The sequence below is a fragment of the Amblyomma mixtum genome, chromosome 3 (genome assembly GCF_055824585.1).
Source record: "Amblyomma mixtum isolate Tamu chromosome 3, ASM5582458v1, whole genome shotgun sequence".
Lineage (NCBI taxonomy): Eukaryota > Metazoa > Arthropoda > Arachnida > Ixodida > Ixodidae > Amblyomma > Amblyomma mixtum.
In genome coordinates, this window is record NC_143014.1 from 253,127,939 (window position 1) to 253,144,509 (window position 16,571).

The following is a 16,571-nucleotide window of genomic DNA, read 5'->3' on the forward strand; positions in this document are numbered from 1 at the left end:
ACGCCACACATTTTAGTTAGAAAATGTTGCCGACTGAGAACATCAAATTTTATAGCAAAGCTCCATTTAGTAATCTGTACACAGCGTGCAAACGATATGTCATGAAGTCTCGGCATGGGGAATTAAAAAAAAATGCTACCATGACGACATTAGAGAGCCTCTTCCCGCCCTCCATGTCCCTCATAAATCTCTCACCACTACTCAACAATGAAATCTCCGGTGCGTCCAAATAAATACGCTCCTTACTCCTGCCCTTTATTTCATGGATACCGTCTCCGACCTCCCCTGCATGCCCAAATTCTCCCGAACCCTATGCAAATTTGGTACACTCCCTGTTCCCTTGCCCCGTTGAGTTTAAAACCTGCATTACCCACACCCCTCTCCCACAACGTGGCGGGCCTTGCTAACTTCGGACTAACTGGTTAACCCGCTGGCTGTGTACCCTGGTGAATGGTATTCTCGACGCTTAATGCTGTGTCGTAATGAAGTTGTTTCTTCCTCTCTCTCTTCCGTTGAATTAAAGTGTAAATCCGTCCTTCCGTGACCCAAGTTCGGCGGTGGCTATTTAGTGAATTGCTTTCGAAAATGCAAGACGTCTGTGAGCAGGTCAGGAGCTCTTTGCGTGTCGCTGTGGCGAACGTGCGCGCAGGTCCAAATAATAAAATAGTTTCCAGCGGAAAATCTAAAGCTCCGCCGAGAAGAGATACCGCTAATGCCTTAACTACCCATATATGCGGAATTGGTCATTCTCGGCTTTACCTTCATACACCCCTGAGATCCGTCATATCTCTCTTGAAACATAACATTGTTGCAGGGGTTAAACAATGCGTCACTGCCCTGCGATGGCAGGTGCTGCCAGCGGTGGAGCTCGTGCGATCTTGGTTCCTCTTCCCGAGCAACCTCTCGCACCCAATCATGAATTTAACTGCCACCTGTCACGGTGACCAGTTGACTACCAATTCGGTGGGCAGTTTGTGATGACGCTACATGGTCCCCCGGATAGCGTTAAGGCTCCCGTTCTGCCGGGAGCCTTAACGCTGTTGCGTTGAAGGAAAGTCCGTGTGATGGGTGCTCCTAGTCTAATTTATTACGAGAGTACTCTCAGCATCCCTCATTAGAAAAAGAACAACGTGAAGGAATAACATTTTTTTTTTATATAAATGCTACAATTAAGACTTTTTTGCATGCGGTTTCACTAGGACAACTGTGCCCGTGTTCACGGTCATCGGATTCTTTTACCTGGTGCCCCTCTTCACTTCCGGACCAGGGTTAACCGAAATGTTGGACAAGTTTTACGATGGGATGAATAAGCAGTGGTACACCCTCCTTCTACAAGTGCGGAACTTTACCAGTGACTTGGAAACCGTAAGTACACCGGCAGTTGTTTCGCTGTATGGGAAGCTTCAAATCGGATTGAAAGAGACGGCAATCTCTTTTTTTTTTCGAGTAGGCCTTGTCTACTGTGTATGCGCCCATGTATGCGAGTACGCATTGCGATGCCAGATTCCCACTTGCGTGACCGGCATGCGGCCACAATTTATATAGCACAAAAAAAACGGCATTTTGAAACCATGCGTTGCTTCTAAACAAGTAAGACATCAGATTTTCTGGCGATGTTTCGCTGATAATAGTGCGCAGGCCCTTAGGAACGACAAAACTGCGGAAGATATGGCCAAGTTGTGCATACTGGAGCTTTTACGTCACAGCCCGTGGAACTCAAAACCAGAAATTTGGGTGGAAACCAGTGCTATAATAAACTACATTACAGTCACTGATGATTTTGCTGTCTGTCGTACGTGAGCCGTTCGCGCCATTATTAGCAAGCCTCTAAACGTCGCATTCCTGCCAAAAACCTTGGCGTGCGTCCCATAACAATATGGCCGCATCAGCTATTGTATTTCCATGCTTAGCTTGACAGCCCTACTCAGATCGTAGCTCGACTGCACGAAATGAGTGCTTAGACTTTTACTTTCACGCAGAAAAAAATGTCGTAGTGAGGTGCAACAATCACTAAAATCTTCTAAGCATGGAGAACATTCGATCAGAGACCGCATAAGTTATGCATTTCTCTTTTACGATTAAGGTTTTAAACAAAACGGCGGAAAAAACCTGGCTAGGTGAAACAGGCCCTTTAATACCACTGAGACACTTCATTCCAAAAATAACTTCATAATCACGTTAGGACTATTTATGTGAGGCGATAAGACGCTCAGCTCATCTTGGACGGTCACGCTTTTAACGCGCCAATAATAGAGAATGAAATGCGTTTCTAACCTAGCGCTACTTTCGCAGGTGGGTCGGGGGATGAACGCTTGTTCGCAGGTGTATACACCTAAAATTTATTTGATTACTGATGGTTCACGCCCTTGTTCTTTCATCAGGGTACCTTTCAGCATTTGTGGTACATATCTACGGACTTCCAGCTGTTCTTGGTCGGCCTTTGCGTCATACAGATTTTCAGAAGGTAATGTTTTTGACAATAAAAGCACAACCATTAAATAAAGGAATAAACAAATAATCTTGAAGAGGAATAGCACACGATTGCAATAGGTTAGCGTTACCAGTGTTCCAACTTGTCCCGCATGAATCAGAAATAGTCGCCTTTTAAAATCACATTGCACAGCTATAACTGTCTCGTTCAGTGTGCATGATAAAGCATACTTTGTAGTTGCATTCAGTACTGTCTTGTATGGTGCCTTAAGACCTCTGTATTTTCATATGGCCTTCATGCCATGTATGAATTGCTTTATTGTTCTCTATATTAAATATTTCAAGATTGAGATTTTTTTAGTGGCTTCCCTCACTTTTCAAGATATGGGCCAGCAAATCGGTCATCAAAGTAAGGTCCTAATGCAAGATCCTCCTGCGTCTTATTAGCAGAATGACCCAAAGACTCGTCTTCTGTGGCGCACAAGGAAAAAGGAGCCCCGCCACGCTCTCACAGACTTTCTTACCTCCTGCATATTGTACGGCTATAAATTCCATGTCATTTCACGTAAGCAGTCTGACAATGCTGAGAAGCTTAACCTTCAAGCCATCCGCACTGTCACGGTTCTGCACACACCTCCGAAAGAGATTTACGCACACGACTTTATGAAGCTGCTTTTGTAGGCTGCTGAAGAGGCGAATCTTGCCCAGCGCAACCGACTGAACTGCACCGCGCAGTTGTACTTTATATATTAGAGGAACTTCATACGTCAGCAAACAGAGAAGTTCTCTCTTCAGATGATGGCTTCCATCCTCTAAAGCCTCTACACTTTCACTCACAAATGATAGATCCCTCCCAAGAAGTATCAATCGACAACGTAGTATCCTCAAGCGAGCGGCGCATGCGCATCGGCAAAGCACACAGCCCACCTGCTACCGCCACGATCATATAATACAACGATATGGCAGAGACTGTGCTGCTCACAGCCGGGGATAGTAATACCAGCGAGGCTGCAGTTCCCAAGCATGTCCAGATAGTGTAGTGGGTCGACATTACCTGTCGCATGGTGAATACGGCTAAACTGCCCATCGTCGATGACGTTGCCACTGGGCCTCTTCGATTATCCGCCTCTGGCTGTCCGCGGGCTGCCTGCGGGCTGCCAGAGCGCGGCGCCACGTGCTCGATTTTCTCTGGATGTTCCGTGCAGTTATGGCGGGTGCCCAGAACGCGTTCGTTTTTCTCTGGCTGGGCGTTTTCGGGCTGCCAGCGGGCAGCGAGACTCGCCAGGACGATTTTGGGCTGGCAGCGCTCAGGCAGCTCGCAGACGAAGGAGAGGTGGCATGGTAGCGGTAAGCTCGCGGCCATTTCTATATAGACTGGAAAGACCGCTTGTCTTCATGCGATCTTTTGCGCAATGCTGGCGCTTGTTTCGACTAGGCCACGGTGCATATCGTCTGTGTCGCCTGCAATGGCACCTATTGCGGTAGTTCTCGCTGTTTATTTATATGTTTTGCGTGTGTATGCGCGATCGCATTTCGATCGTCTCACCACCTCGCAAGCACAAATGCTCGCTTCATAATACGATCGCATACTTCCGATTCACAAAATATTTCGGCTGTCAATTTCGCGCGCCCGGCTGATATTGCGATGGTGTTCGAGGACTTTCATGACAGCAGCCACAGATTATAGCTCTGAGTACGCGCTAAGACGCGCGCATAGATGCACATGCTGAACGTGTTTTGCTGGGTGTTAGTTGAGCGCGATACGAGAGCGTATGGTCTTCATTGCGTTCGGCGCAGTGCAAAGGCTGATATGCTTAGAGAAACGCGTGGCTGAAAAATGTTCTTTATTTAAGCCTTCACGAGCACATTGCTCGAGGCATCTCTGCGCGCATATATGGGGCCCCACAGTTGTCACTTATGGCAGCCGATCGAGGCGAGTGCTGATTCTGTCGTCGCCATCTGTTGTACAACTTGATGATCGGCCATTCTTCCCCATATTCTTAAAATAGCGGGCGCAGCGCTGGCTCAATGGTTATGGCACCCGGCTGCTGACCCGAAAGATGCGGGTTCGATCCCAGCCGCGGCGGACGAATTTCGATGAAGGCGAAATTCTAGAGGCCTGTGTACTGGGCGGTGTCAGTGCACGTTAAAGAACCCTAGGTGGTCGAAATTTCCGGAGCCCTTCACTACGGCGGCCCTCATAGCCTGAGTCGCTTTGGGACGTTAAACCCCAATAAACCAATGTGCTTAAAATATCTGACAGGTACCGTAGGCATGCATCTCCTCGCGTTTGGATCATTAAAGAGACAAAAAGAATCCCCCAGTGCTGATCATCATGCAAGCATACGCGGTACGTGAGGTGCCGACACGCAGGGCTTCATTGTAGCGCCTTTCATTACAGTGCCATTTCTCTGCGGCAAAGCTGTAGCATTACAGGTATGGCACCGCCGCGGTGGCTCAGTGGTTACGGCGCTCGGCTGCTGACCCGAAAGACGCGGGTTCGATCCCGGCCGCGGCGGCTGAATTTCGATGAAGGCGAAATTCTAGAGGCCCGTGTACTGCGCGATGTCAGTGCACGTTAAAGAACCCCAGGTGGTCGAAATTTCCGGAGCCCTTCACTACGGCGTCTCTCATAGCCTATGTTGCTTTGGGACGTTAAACCCCAATAAACCAACCATTACAGGTATGATACGCAGTTAACTTTCTAGAGTACACCCGCTTGTTCTAGATGAACGTTCAAAAAGCTGATATGCGCTTTTGAGGAGATTATGCGTACATTCCTTGCCCGCAGAAAAAGCCGGTGGCCGACAGACTATAGCTCAACGGAACGCATCCCGATTCGTTTCTGATTGCGGCTTACAGGAAGCAGTTCACGAGCGTAGAAATCGCAACGACCCCAGCAGAGTCAATCACCATGCAGGGTCGATCGTCTGCGGTCGTAACAGTCATACGTACTGCATAGTAAACAAACACGCGATAATCCGAGAGCACGGCGTATCGTTTGATGAGCAACGGACGGGAAGTTTTTCCGTCCTATGTGGTGTCGACTAAAACACGTTAGATTGCGATTGCTCATCGCATGCTTTTGAAGATTTCTCGAAGCTTGCACAGCACACTGTGCACCGAAGGCACACGCTCGCGTTGTCTTCGCTGATGTAGTATACGGGTACGAGCCCGATCAGCTATTTGTTCTGCAGTCTGGGGCAGCCCAGCATAACATCAGTGTTGTTTTTGATCTCAAGCAGCCTATTTCTGCCGTACGCGTGCGTAGCAGTGAGACGAAGCAGAACACAAAGCTAAAGCCCATCTATTGTCGCTAGCGCTTTTTTCTGGTCGGCAGAACACGTCATGTAGGGGCTTTGCGCAAAGCTACGGAGAGCATATGCCCTCCGTGATCCGCGACTTGCTTGCCGCCGTGATTGCCGGGAGGCTGGTTCCGGTGGCCGGTTCCGGTGGCCGCCAGCTCATATGAGCATGATGCGCTTTCCTGTCAGAGGCGCACTTTCTGGCAGCCAGCGGGCTACCCGAGCGCGGTAAATCGAAGAGGCCCACTATAGAAGGAGAGCTTACAGCTCTCCTAAAAGCAGCACAGTGGGCCCTAAAAACATTTCCTTAAAACAACTCCAGGCACAGACCTCACCTATTCACGGATTTCTTGCGCCCATATGAAACATGCAGACAAGTGAGCGGAAGCCGGTCAACATACCCCGCCATTGTCCGTGATTTATTAGCGACATTTTAGGAACTGAACCTCAACTAAACATTAATGTAAAGATTTGCTGATTGCCTGCACACACAGGCATCGAAGGCAGTAAGTGGGCTAACAGCGAGGCTCGAGAAGCATACAACTTCATAACCGCGCCGAACGCACCTACCACCTTAGCGGGTGCACACACCTACCCGCTGATCCCTCAACCTAAAAAATCTCGCGAACAGGCGACGCCGCAAGACCCTCCAGCCCCTCCACGCTGAACTAGAGGAACGCGCTGACGAGTATGTGCGCCTTATTCCACCTAGCCGGAGGAGCTACAGAGGGGCACGCAGACTTTATAGTCCACCGCCTTGCAAATAATTCTGCGCTAACCCCGTCCTTAAGAGACACATTGTTGAACCATGGCCCCGCGGAACGAATGTGCCGCCGCTGCGGTAGCCCGGTGACCGTAAGCCACATCGCCTGGAAATGCCAGGGATATACGGAGATACGCACACGGAAGTTCAAGTATTCCCTTTTGTGATCCTCCTGGCCGCGTACACTGACTGGGTTCTTCCAGCAGCACGCCACATCACGGTCGTCTTTCTACTCTGGGCAAAGCTCGGGGAATTTGTGGCAAAAGGCCCGAGCAACATACTTTACTGTAGTCGGCGGAGATCGAATCAGCACCTGCCTCGGTTGCCATGACAACGGTGGCGCCACACGCCCTCAAAAATGCCTCGAGCAAAGTCCACATGAAGGACTTTTTGTAAAGCACGTGTTTTTTCAATCAATCTAAATTAAAAACATTGTCACTGGCACGGCAATTTTCTTTTTACTGTTAATCTTCGAAAACAAACTGCACAGCATGGCTTGGTGGAAAGTACAGCCCCATTATTGGGGACAGCCAAATGAATGAAGTCGTTGTAGTGCCTCCGGAATGCAATACTACGCTCGCAGCATGGCGAATCGACTGTTCCGATTACGTGCGAAATGGCCATGAAATTTTTTACGGTTAGTGCATGATAGGAAAAGCAGTGTGCATTTCTTCGCAGTCAACCACTCTGCACATAACACGCATAGTCATCCGATAAGAAGTCAAGTTTATGGCGCAAACTAGGTGCGTAACGCTAATAATTTTTGAGCTCGGGCTTGAAGTTAATACAATCCTTCGAGAGGGCACTGCGAAAGTTGGGGCACATGCTGAACCCCGCAGCTGTGAAGAGCCGCAAAGCGAAGTTTTTACCGCAAGCCTGAAACACATGAGCTAATTTCTTCTCCAAATTTCTAGGAAACACCGGGCAGCGATAGCTGTCTTGTCCGGCCTCTCACTGGCATGCTGTTCGTTCACAGCGTGGCAACTGCGCAGCAGCGACTACTACCCTTTCCCGGTTGTTCTAGGTAAAACTTACAAGTAAGTACCAAACACGTCTTGCTTTGTCTAAGTGATCTTGAGCACAAATTGTTCGTCTTCATTGCCTCTGAATTTTAAGTCCAATGTGCCCACTGATTCATTGGTCATAACGGTAATGGCAGGCACCCAAGTAAATTGAAAACAGAAGTTGCGCCAGCCGGGATCCTCATGACTTAACCGCTGTGGTATCGTTCCGCCGGACAAAGCCTAAGCCTGCATGATCACATTTGAGCGAAGTCGTTCAATTGGTAATTGTTACCACGGTAAAATTGCGGGCTTGTTTTGTGTAAATCACAGTAAGAATCATACAGTGCGGGAATAATAAGATACAAGAAAGGCATATGGGACCGTGTTCTTATTTTTCTGTTCCTCTCGCGCTGTGTAGCCCTTACTGTGACACACTAGTTGCTTTTTTGAAACAGCAATACCGGGTGCTCAAAATTGTTCTTTTACTGTTTCTCATATCAAACCATGAGTATTATTATTTAGCCGCCGCGGCGGCTTAGGGGTTATGGCACTCGGCTGCTAACCCGAAAGACGCGGGTTCCAAATCGGCCGCGGTGGTCGAATTTCGATGGAGGCGAAATTCGAGAGGCCCATGTACTGTGCGATGTCAGTGCACGTTAAAGAACACCAGGTGGTCGAAATTTCCAGGGCCCTTTACTACGGCCTCCCTCATAGCCTGAGTCTCTTTGGGACGTTAAACACCATAAACCAAATCAAACCGTGAGTATTACACGCAGCCTGCTTTTGCACGTTGTTTATGCAACCACGTGGGCAGAGAGTCTTCGTCTGGTGAATTCTATAGTTAGTTAAAATCAGTAATAAACTGTTTAACCGCTGCTGTCAGCGTGCATGTTTATTTGGAAGGTTAGAGGACGTTGTATACCTAGACAATTGAATTTAGCAAATGTGCCGCAGAACATCTGCGTTTAAGGTACCAACCTCTGAATTTCTCAGCACAGCCTGTATAAGTACGCAAGCAAGGCCGTTAGAATAGGGGCAAAATTTCTTCCCCGCGTGTAACAGTTGTTGCGTATACCAAGAGCGTAGACCTACAAGTAAAGCCGATGATTGTCACACATTAACTTTGGGCTCGCAAAATGGAAGAAGCGCTATTCACTAAACCTGCGCCAGTCCTAGGAGGATTTTTGCCGGGATCATCACGAGCTTACATGCGTTACTACACTGTTGTTGAGCTGGAAATATACTGGATGATGTTTAGACAAAAAAGGCGTTCTACGAATACGGTCCGATTCAATTGTCTAAGAATGGCCCCGCCACTTCCAGGTTTAAGATATAATCATCCTGGTGATAAATAATAGCTGACCTGTGCAGTATACAGTAGTAATCCTCGCCCACTGACGGAGACAAAATTTCTCTGAAGGTGGCCAAACCTATCAACACGTCTGACGGCATGAAATATACAGCTTCGTTAGGGCGCGTTGCTTGCGCCATAGGTTGCAACTGCCGCATGGAGGTCCTCAAGAGACGGCCTTCCTAATTGCTTCATCCCGCTTCTTCTCCTATATTTTTATTTATTTATTTTTATTTACATTACACTGCGAACGTCATATGTTCCAAGCATGAAAGGCAGACAACAAAAACACTTTCAATAAGCCATAAATTTGTACAGAGATATACAAAGCAAGTTTTAACACATGACACAAAAGAGCCAAACATAAAGTCACTAAGATACGTTCTTCACTAAGAATGAGTCTAAAAACAAAACTCACTAACATACATACATTTTTTTTTTACAGTATACAGCTCATCACTCTTTCAATATTTTTACTCATCATCTGAGCGTCGTCCCTTTTGCTCAGTGCAGTGTACACAGCCGAACACTGACTCATGTTTCCAGTGCACATAACACGCACGGACGGAGGGTCAGTAGCCAACCAGCGTCCATGGTATGTACTCTCCCTCTGTCCGTGTGTTTTTGCGCACAGGAGAGAAGTCATATTGTTACAATCCACCTACTAGTCGACTGTCTGCGCTTAGTGACACAACCGAAACAGCACAGGGAGAAAACAAAGCACGCCGAACAAAGCGGCAAAGTGACAAAACAGCACGTCGGAGTACGGTGCAGTGCTGCTGGAGGGGTGAGCTATCATAGCCATAACCGCCAACGGTAAATCGCAACACATACGGCAGCGACCATGAGAGCTAGTGAGTGCTCGTTTCACAGACTCAGTAAAGAACAGGGTAGGGTAATATTTGCGATCTCCAATATCCACTTTTTCTGGCAGGTAAACGCTGAAGAATTTGTTCTGGAAGCGTCGATTCTGCGGGTTGACTATCATGGAATTCTGGTAGATACGGCCGACATAGGACTTTGGGGGTACCTCTTCTGTCGTCGTGCTGTTTTTTCGCTGTGCCGTTTTGTCGCGGTGCTGTTTTGTACGGCGTGCTGTTTTGAGGCGTGCTGTTTTTTCCCTGTGTTGTGTTGTGGCTGTGCTGTGCTGTTCTGTCGCTGTGCTGTTTAGCGTGCGCTGTTTCCGCATGCTGTTTGGACATGTGCTGTTCTTTTGTGCCGCCGCAGTTTACCCTATCGAAAAACGCCACCGAAAAATTTCAATCCTCACACTGGATTTTTTGTTGTATTGTGGGACATGAACTCGTGGTAACACCGAGAATTTTTGTAGTGACATTATTTTCTGTAGCATTACATGGTTCCTCATCCCGGTGACAGAACTATACAAAAAATATTAAAATGCTAACGAAAAATATTTCTTTGCAACAGGACGACAAACCATTGTGTCGTATTCTGGCTATCATTTCCTCATTTTTTTTTTGGACTGGGTTGATTGCTTTCAAATTTGTAGCCTAAGCCCACTTTTGAATACCACGTATGTGCACTGAAACAAGCAATGAGTGCAGGTAGACAACTGCAGCGTGGTCGCTACATTACTCAAGAAATGCTAGTCTTAGAAGTGATAATTTCGGCGCTGCACGGCTGAACACTAAGCATATCTCGTAGCTGGGATAAGCTCTGATCTCGACCGGCAACAATGCAGTGACATAGTTGCAGTATTGGTCAAATGTTTTAGGGGAATCCCCCAAGGTGGAGTAGATTTGTAATAAGGGAGTAATTACTCATTGGCATCCACCCGAGTGCAGCCATGCGGCTACAAAGGAAAGCTATACAGATTTCTCAGAAACTTCGTAGTTAAAGAAAAATTCGTCGTGGTCCGGGGTTCAAACCCGGAACCACCGCTTCACCGGACAGTCGCTCTACCAATTAAGCTAATCGGGACGGCAAGCTTACGGTAGGGCGAGAGCGAATTGATCAGTAATTCGAAGTGGGAACAGTGTTGGTCAAATGTTTTAGGGGAATCCCCCAAGATGGAGTAGATTTCTAATAAGGGAGTAATTACTCATTGGCATCCACCCTAGTGCAGCAATACGGTTACAAAGGAAAGCTATACAGCTTTCTCAGAAACTTCGTAATTAAAAAAAGGCTTGCTGTCCCGGTTAGCTCAATTGGTAGAGCGACCGCTCCGGTGAAGCGGTGGTTCCGGGTTCGAACCCCAGACCAGGGCGAATTATTCTTTAACTACAAAGTTTCTGAGAAAGCTGTATAGCTTTCCTTTGTAGCCGTATGGCTGCACTCGGGTGGATGCCAATAAGCAATTACTCCCTTATTACAAATCAACTCCACCTTGGGGGATTCCCCTAAAACATTTGACCAACACTGTTCCCACTTCGAGTTATTGATCAATTCCCTCTCGCCCTACCATAAGCCCATAAGCTTGCCGTCCCGGTTAGCTTAATTGGTAGAGCGACTGCTCCGGTGAAGCGGTGGTTCCGGGTTCGAACCCAGGGCTAGGATGAATTTTTCTTTAACTACGAAGTTTCTGAGAAAACTGTATAGCTTTCCTTTGTAGCCGTATGGCTGCACTCGGGTGGATGCCAATGAGTAATTACTCCCTTATTATAGTTGCAGTATGTTGCAGTCGGCAGGTTTGCAAAAATCAAGTACACTTTCCCTGTTTCGACGGGCTTTTAGCTTTTTTCTAATGTAACGTAAAACCAACGAGGAAAAATCTAAGTAATCGTTCAGCTTGCTAAAAGTAGAATTACAAACAACAAGCCACTAGTGGGGACAAATCTCGCTGCCTTCTCTTGTCGCTTGGTGTACCCTAGCAACGCAGCTACCTCAGCAACTTTAACTTCTGGTTGCCGCACTGTCGCTTTCAGTATGCCTTTCAACACGCATGAAGTGGTAGGATATCACTTTAGATAACAGCGCGGGTCCAGCGCAGCGGCAGGGTTATGCAGTTAGCTGCCCTGATGAGTTCCCGAATTCATAGTGCTGTGTATCACGAAGCATTCATTTTAAATCAAGGCGAACGAGAGTACGGTCACCGGTGCCGTGTCGGAAGTCTTGCTGAGGGCGACTGTACGTAGACACATCGTAGATGGGATCTGGGATCGTGCTAATTACGAGAATCATTTGTGTATTGTTGCAGACAAGAAGACAGCATAGGTACATTTGAAATACATATAATCATTTACGAATACAGGAAATTTGTCAATACATTAGCCAGCAGTCTTCAAGAATTTGCAAAAGTGCTCTCAAAAGCATTTTTTAATCGCCAGTCAAAAGCCGACCATTCGATTTTTACTATCACTATAGCCTTTCTTAGCACCTTCCTCCGCCGTAGCAACTATTCCACCATGTGTTGCGAGAAAAATTTCACCGAATAGACACTTATTTTGAAACTTGTGTCCTCGTCTCGTCCTTTCAGGTCAATTGTAGCCAGCTCATCTCCATGTGATGATACAACGGTGCATTAGTAACGTAAAGCCGATCGTTCTAAATTTGTGAATGTGTAACTTTCTTGAGGCGCTTGCATTTATTACCAACCTGTCCAGGTAGCAGCGCCTTTCAGATTGAGTTTTTAGCCTTTTAAAACAACCGACAACCAACAAAAATCATCATTAGAGTATGGTCGAAGTGAAAACATCTTGCCTCCTGTAAGAATTGAGCATTGAAATACTGAAGAAACGCAGATTTATAATGTTAACTTTGCATTCAAAATCTCGTGAAACAAACTATCAAAGCTGTGAAACAAGTGCTATCTTGCGGTGAAACCTTGCCATTATTGGTGTATCCCACCACGTGGAGACATCGCAGTAAAATAATTCAGATTTGTTGTTAAATGCAGAGAAATTTTTCTTTCAAGAGTATTAGTTATGGTTTATTATAGTTTCTGCTGTCCCCAGTGCACGCACTGATTAAGAGCGACGGTCCCATCACATCGCTGATGGAATTTTCTAGCTTCTGTCACAAGGTTTTGCCACAGTGTTTTGCGTTTCTTGGACGAAACGGTAATCACGTCCACTCAAATGTTTGTCGACGAGACGTACCGTCTTTGCGAAAAGTAACCAGGCAACAGGATTTTCTTCCTAGCCGTGTAATGGAGCATTTATGGCACCCTGTAAGGTCCAGATCTGTGTAAGGTCAGAAGAGGCCTTGGCCTCCTCTGTCGAACCTTTCAGTCTTTAGGAATGCCGTAAGAGCTCCACTATAGGCAACGGGCGAACGTAACTCCGGCGTCGACGGGGCGCTTCTCTCGGCGAGGAGCTCACCAGCTGCAGGATGAACTCGGCTCCGAGTGGGCTGCAACGGCTGCAATATGATCAGGGCGGCGGCTGCTGCTGCGTTCTCACTTTTCTGAGACTGCCGATTTTAGACATAAACAGTTACATTGTCGACTGCATATGTATGAACGTGCGATATATCACCAGGAACTCAGTTTGAGAGCTCCAGGTTGCTCGTCGCGAACAACCTTTCGCGACCATTCATTAATTTGAATACCACCTGCCACCATGGGCAGTTCGCTCACAGTCCGGTGGGCAGGTCGTCACCTGCCACGATGGGCAAGATGTGATGACGTCACAAGATCCCGTAAACTATTTAGCAGGAACCACATTCTATCTGCATGCTCCGGCCGCTCCGGCTGCAAGGCTTCAAACGGCCATGCACGGCAACACCGGGCAATTTTTTCCGACACGGGGATGCTCACGCTGACGGCTTAAAATCTTCTGCATCGTTTCTAACAAGACGGTTGCAGAATTCAGCACTTCTGACAAGTTTTCCGTTGCGACGAAAAACAATGATTCTTAAAACTTAGTGGTTGGTCCCTTTAAAAGTCCGAATTTAGAGAACCAAGCGCTCGTTCTAATACAAGTCAAAGATTCATTTTAACCGTCGTGTTTAGTACGCGTGATTTGAAACCTGGATCAGCAGTGCTAATATATCTTTTGCAGGGTCATCTTTCGATGCTTGGCAGACGGAGTTTCAAATTGTTCGCCGCAGTGATAGACTAAAGAACACTGCATAAGCTTTGCTTGCTGTTGCAGCTCACGTTGATCCGATCAGTAGAGAACGGTTCCTGGCGTGCAGCATACTTTATACCTTTTTGTACGAATTATTTGCAAAGGTTTTGTTCTTTCCTGCAGTGTAAATAGCCTATTGGCCTCCGTGTTTAAAGACGCATGGTGTATTGACATGTATGAATGCTCTGCAGGGCAACGATCGCCACCCTGAACGACGTCTACGTGTTGCCCACTTACCATGGGGTGTGCTACTTCTCTGGCTGCATAACGCTCCTTCTCGTGTTCAGGTACAAAGACTCGCACATATCAAAGGTAAGTTTTTCTTCGTTTGCTCTAAACGGCGTCAACTAAAATTAACCTAAGAGCTTTGCAGTTAAATTTTGTACTATATATATATATATATATATATATATATATATATATATATATATATATATATAATATCAACAACGATTTCTTGGCAGCTGATTGATCAATATAAGATAAAGTCACCAGAAACTGAAAAACATAACAGGATTTAATTCTTGAGGTTTCGGCTGGAGGACCAGCCTGGTCCTCCAGCCGGAAGACCATATATATATATATATATGGGTAGAGCATTACAAAAAACGCGACTGTCCTTTTCACTAACACCTATTACAGGGAACAAAGGGAATCATACTTCATTCACAAGCTTGGCACTTTCTCCTATGGCATGAACGCTCTCCCGGGAGACTTTCCCGCTTAAAGGAGCCAACGTACTAAATTTCACCCGTATAGACCTTGGACAGCGGTATAAATCGGAATACGCCGGAACTTGTTATTGACGACCTCAGCCACACCATAGTCCTTCAATGTTTTTTTCTGGTCACGAAACTCCGGCCAAAGTTTCATATAGGGACAGCGCGCGCCGCTAGTGGCGCGGCTGTCGGCGAGGGGGCACGAGTCGCTGCGCGAGACCTGCTCGCAGCGGCTGTTTACCTGCCAACAGGCTCATATTCGCTTGGTAGTTGCGCTTTCTGGGGATCAGTATTTGGGCTTAGGATGGACGCTACTTTACTGGTTATCACCTGAAAGCTTGGCTGCAACATCGAGACACTAAATACCCTGTGCAATCGACGACGGCCGCTAGTAAACCTTGTTAGCGGCTGTTTTCTGGCAAACGATTAACCCGCTTACTTTCTCTCGTTGCTTTTTTTTTTAAAAAAAGCGAATTTTGCACATTGGTCCAGCCTTCGAAATCATTTCTGCCGCAACTTGCCTACAACGTAATTCTGGAAGATATAGCGAAGCGATCAGTAACATATCTATGTGTGTCTGGGTTGCGCCTGTCTCGGCCTAGTCCTCGCTTTCATCTAAGTGCACAAGGCTGCTTAAGGCTGGCGTTTACCTTGTGAGAAATACCGCAATCTCAATAATGCTAAGAAGAAGACGTTATGGAGGCATTTTAAGAACTGGAGTGCGCGCTACAAAAGCGATCACATGACGAATGCACTGGTAGTTGGATGGTGCTGTCTCATTTTTTTTTTTGCTGCCTCTTTCGGAGGTGGCAAAGCCATCTGCTCAAGGCTCTTGCTACATAAGCCATTTATTTACACTTTGTCATGCTTCGACTGCGGAGGCGCTGGCGAGTGCAAGGAAATTATGAATTTTTGTTGTTCATTGCTCATGTGCTGGCTTCGCGCTACCAAAATGAGAGACAAGCTGTGAGCGGCCACGCAACAAACCAAAAATGAGCAATTATAGAAATCACGGAGAAATATGTACAAAAAAAACTCTAGGTCTTTAACGTGGTTATACCCAGCAGACGTGCGGACGCATGCGTTTAGCCTATTTGGCTCATGGTTTTGCTTCGCTGGGTCGTTGGCACGTCTGGCGACGATATTAGACTGAAGTTAAGCTCTGATCGAGGTTAAGCTGCTCTAACGTGTTCGTGCCGAAGGTTCGTGATGAAGACGACGGTGTGCAATACACGCAGCGCGTGAGTGTGTTGCAGTTTAGTTTTTTTCATGTTTGGGTCTGCACGAAACCCTGGCCAATCTCCCACCGTGGGTATTGTGCCATCGTTTTTGAGGCGACAACAAGAACAACACGAGGCGTGATAGGCTGCTGCAATAGCACAGTGCTCTTGTGCAGTTGCCAGCGAAACTGATCCGTTCGCTCCGCCGGGGGTTCGAAATTTCCAGTCGCGGCAATATTTATTTTATTTCTGCATCCTTAAATTCAGGGACACCACAAGATTCTTGGTTGTGTTTGACCCCATGAAGCAGCTTTCGCACCAAAAGCCATCAGCACATTGAAGAGTACAGCTGACTGAAATGCAAAATCGTCACAGATTCATGCTCAAGTATGCTGGTTGGCTTTCGAATATCCGTGGGACGGCGCCGGGCCGGAGTTTCAGCTTCTCGCTTTGCGGCGACACCGCTTCTCCGTTGATCACGAACCCGTGAGGCTGAATTAAATCCGCGGGGCAAAATGGTTCTCGCTGACACGGACATGCTTGGAGTCGAAGCTAAAGCCACCGCTTTCCTGTCGGGGTATCGCCCGCTTCCATATTTTACGCTGCTCGGCGTCGCTCGGCAGACAGAACAGCGAGGCCTTTTCCTGCGTACCTCCGTAGACGGAGCGGCAACCCGCTACGCAGGAAGTATTCGGCATCACAGGCTTGCACGTCCTGTGCACTGTACTTATTTTGCAAACGAAGGCAAA

General features: G+C 47.1%; 1 protein-coding gene across 1 annotated transcript in view; it reads left to right on the forward strand.

Moving 5' to 3' along the window:
• The first annotated feature begins 1,278 nt into the window (after positions 1 to 1,278).
• LOC149354388 (nose resistant to fluoxetine protein 6-like) overlaps positions 1,279 to 16,571 on the forward strand; it is a 49,058-nt gene continuing 33,765 nt past the window's right edge. The window contains exons 1-4 of the mRNA XM_089577498.1: positions 1,279 to 1,365; positions 2,382 to 2,464; positions 7,413 to 7,535; positions 14,075 to 14,195. Coding sequence (XP_089433624.1) covers positions 1,279 to 1,365; positions 2,382 to 2,464; positions 7,413 to 7,535; positions 14,075 to 14,195 — 414 coding nt within the window. The remainder of the gene's footprint in view (positions 1,366 to 2,381; positions 2,465 to 7,412; positions 7,536 to 14,074; positions 14,196 to 16,571) is intronic.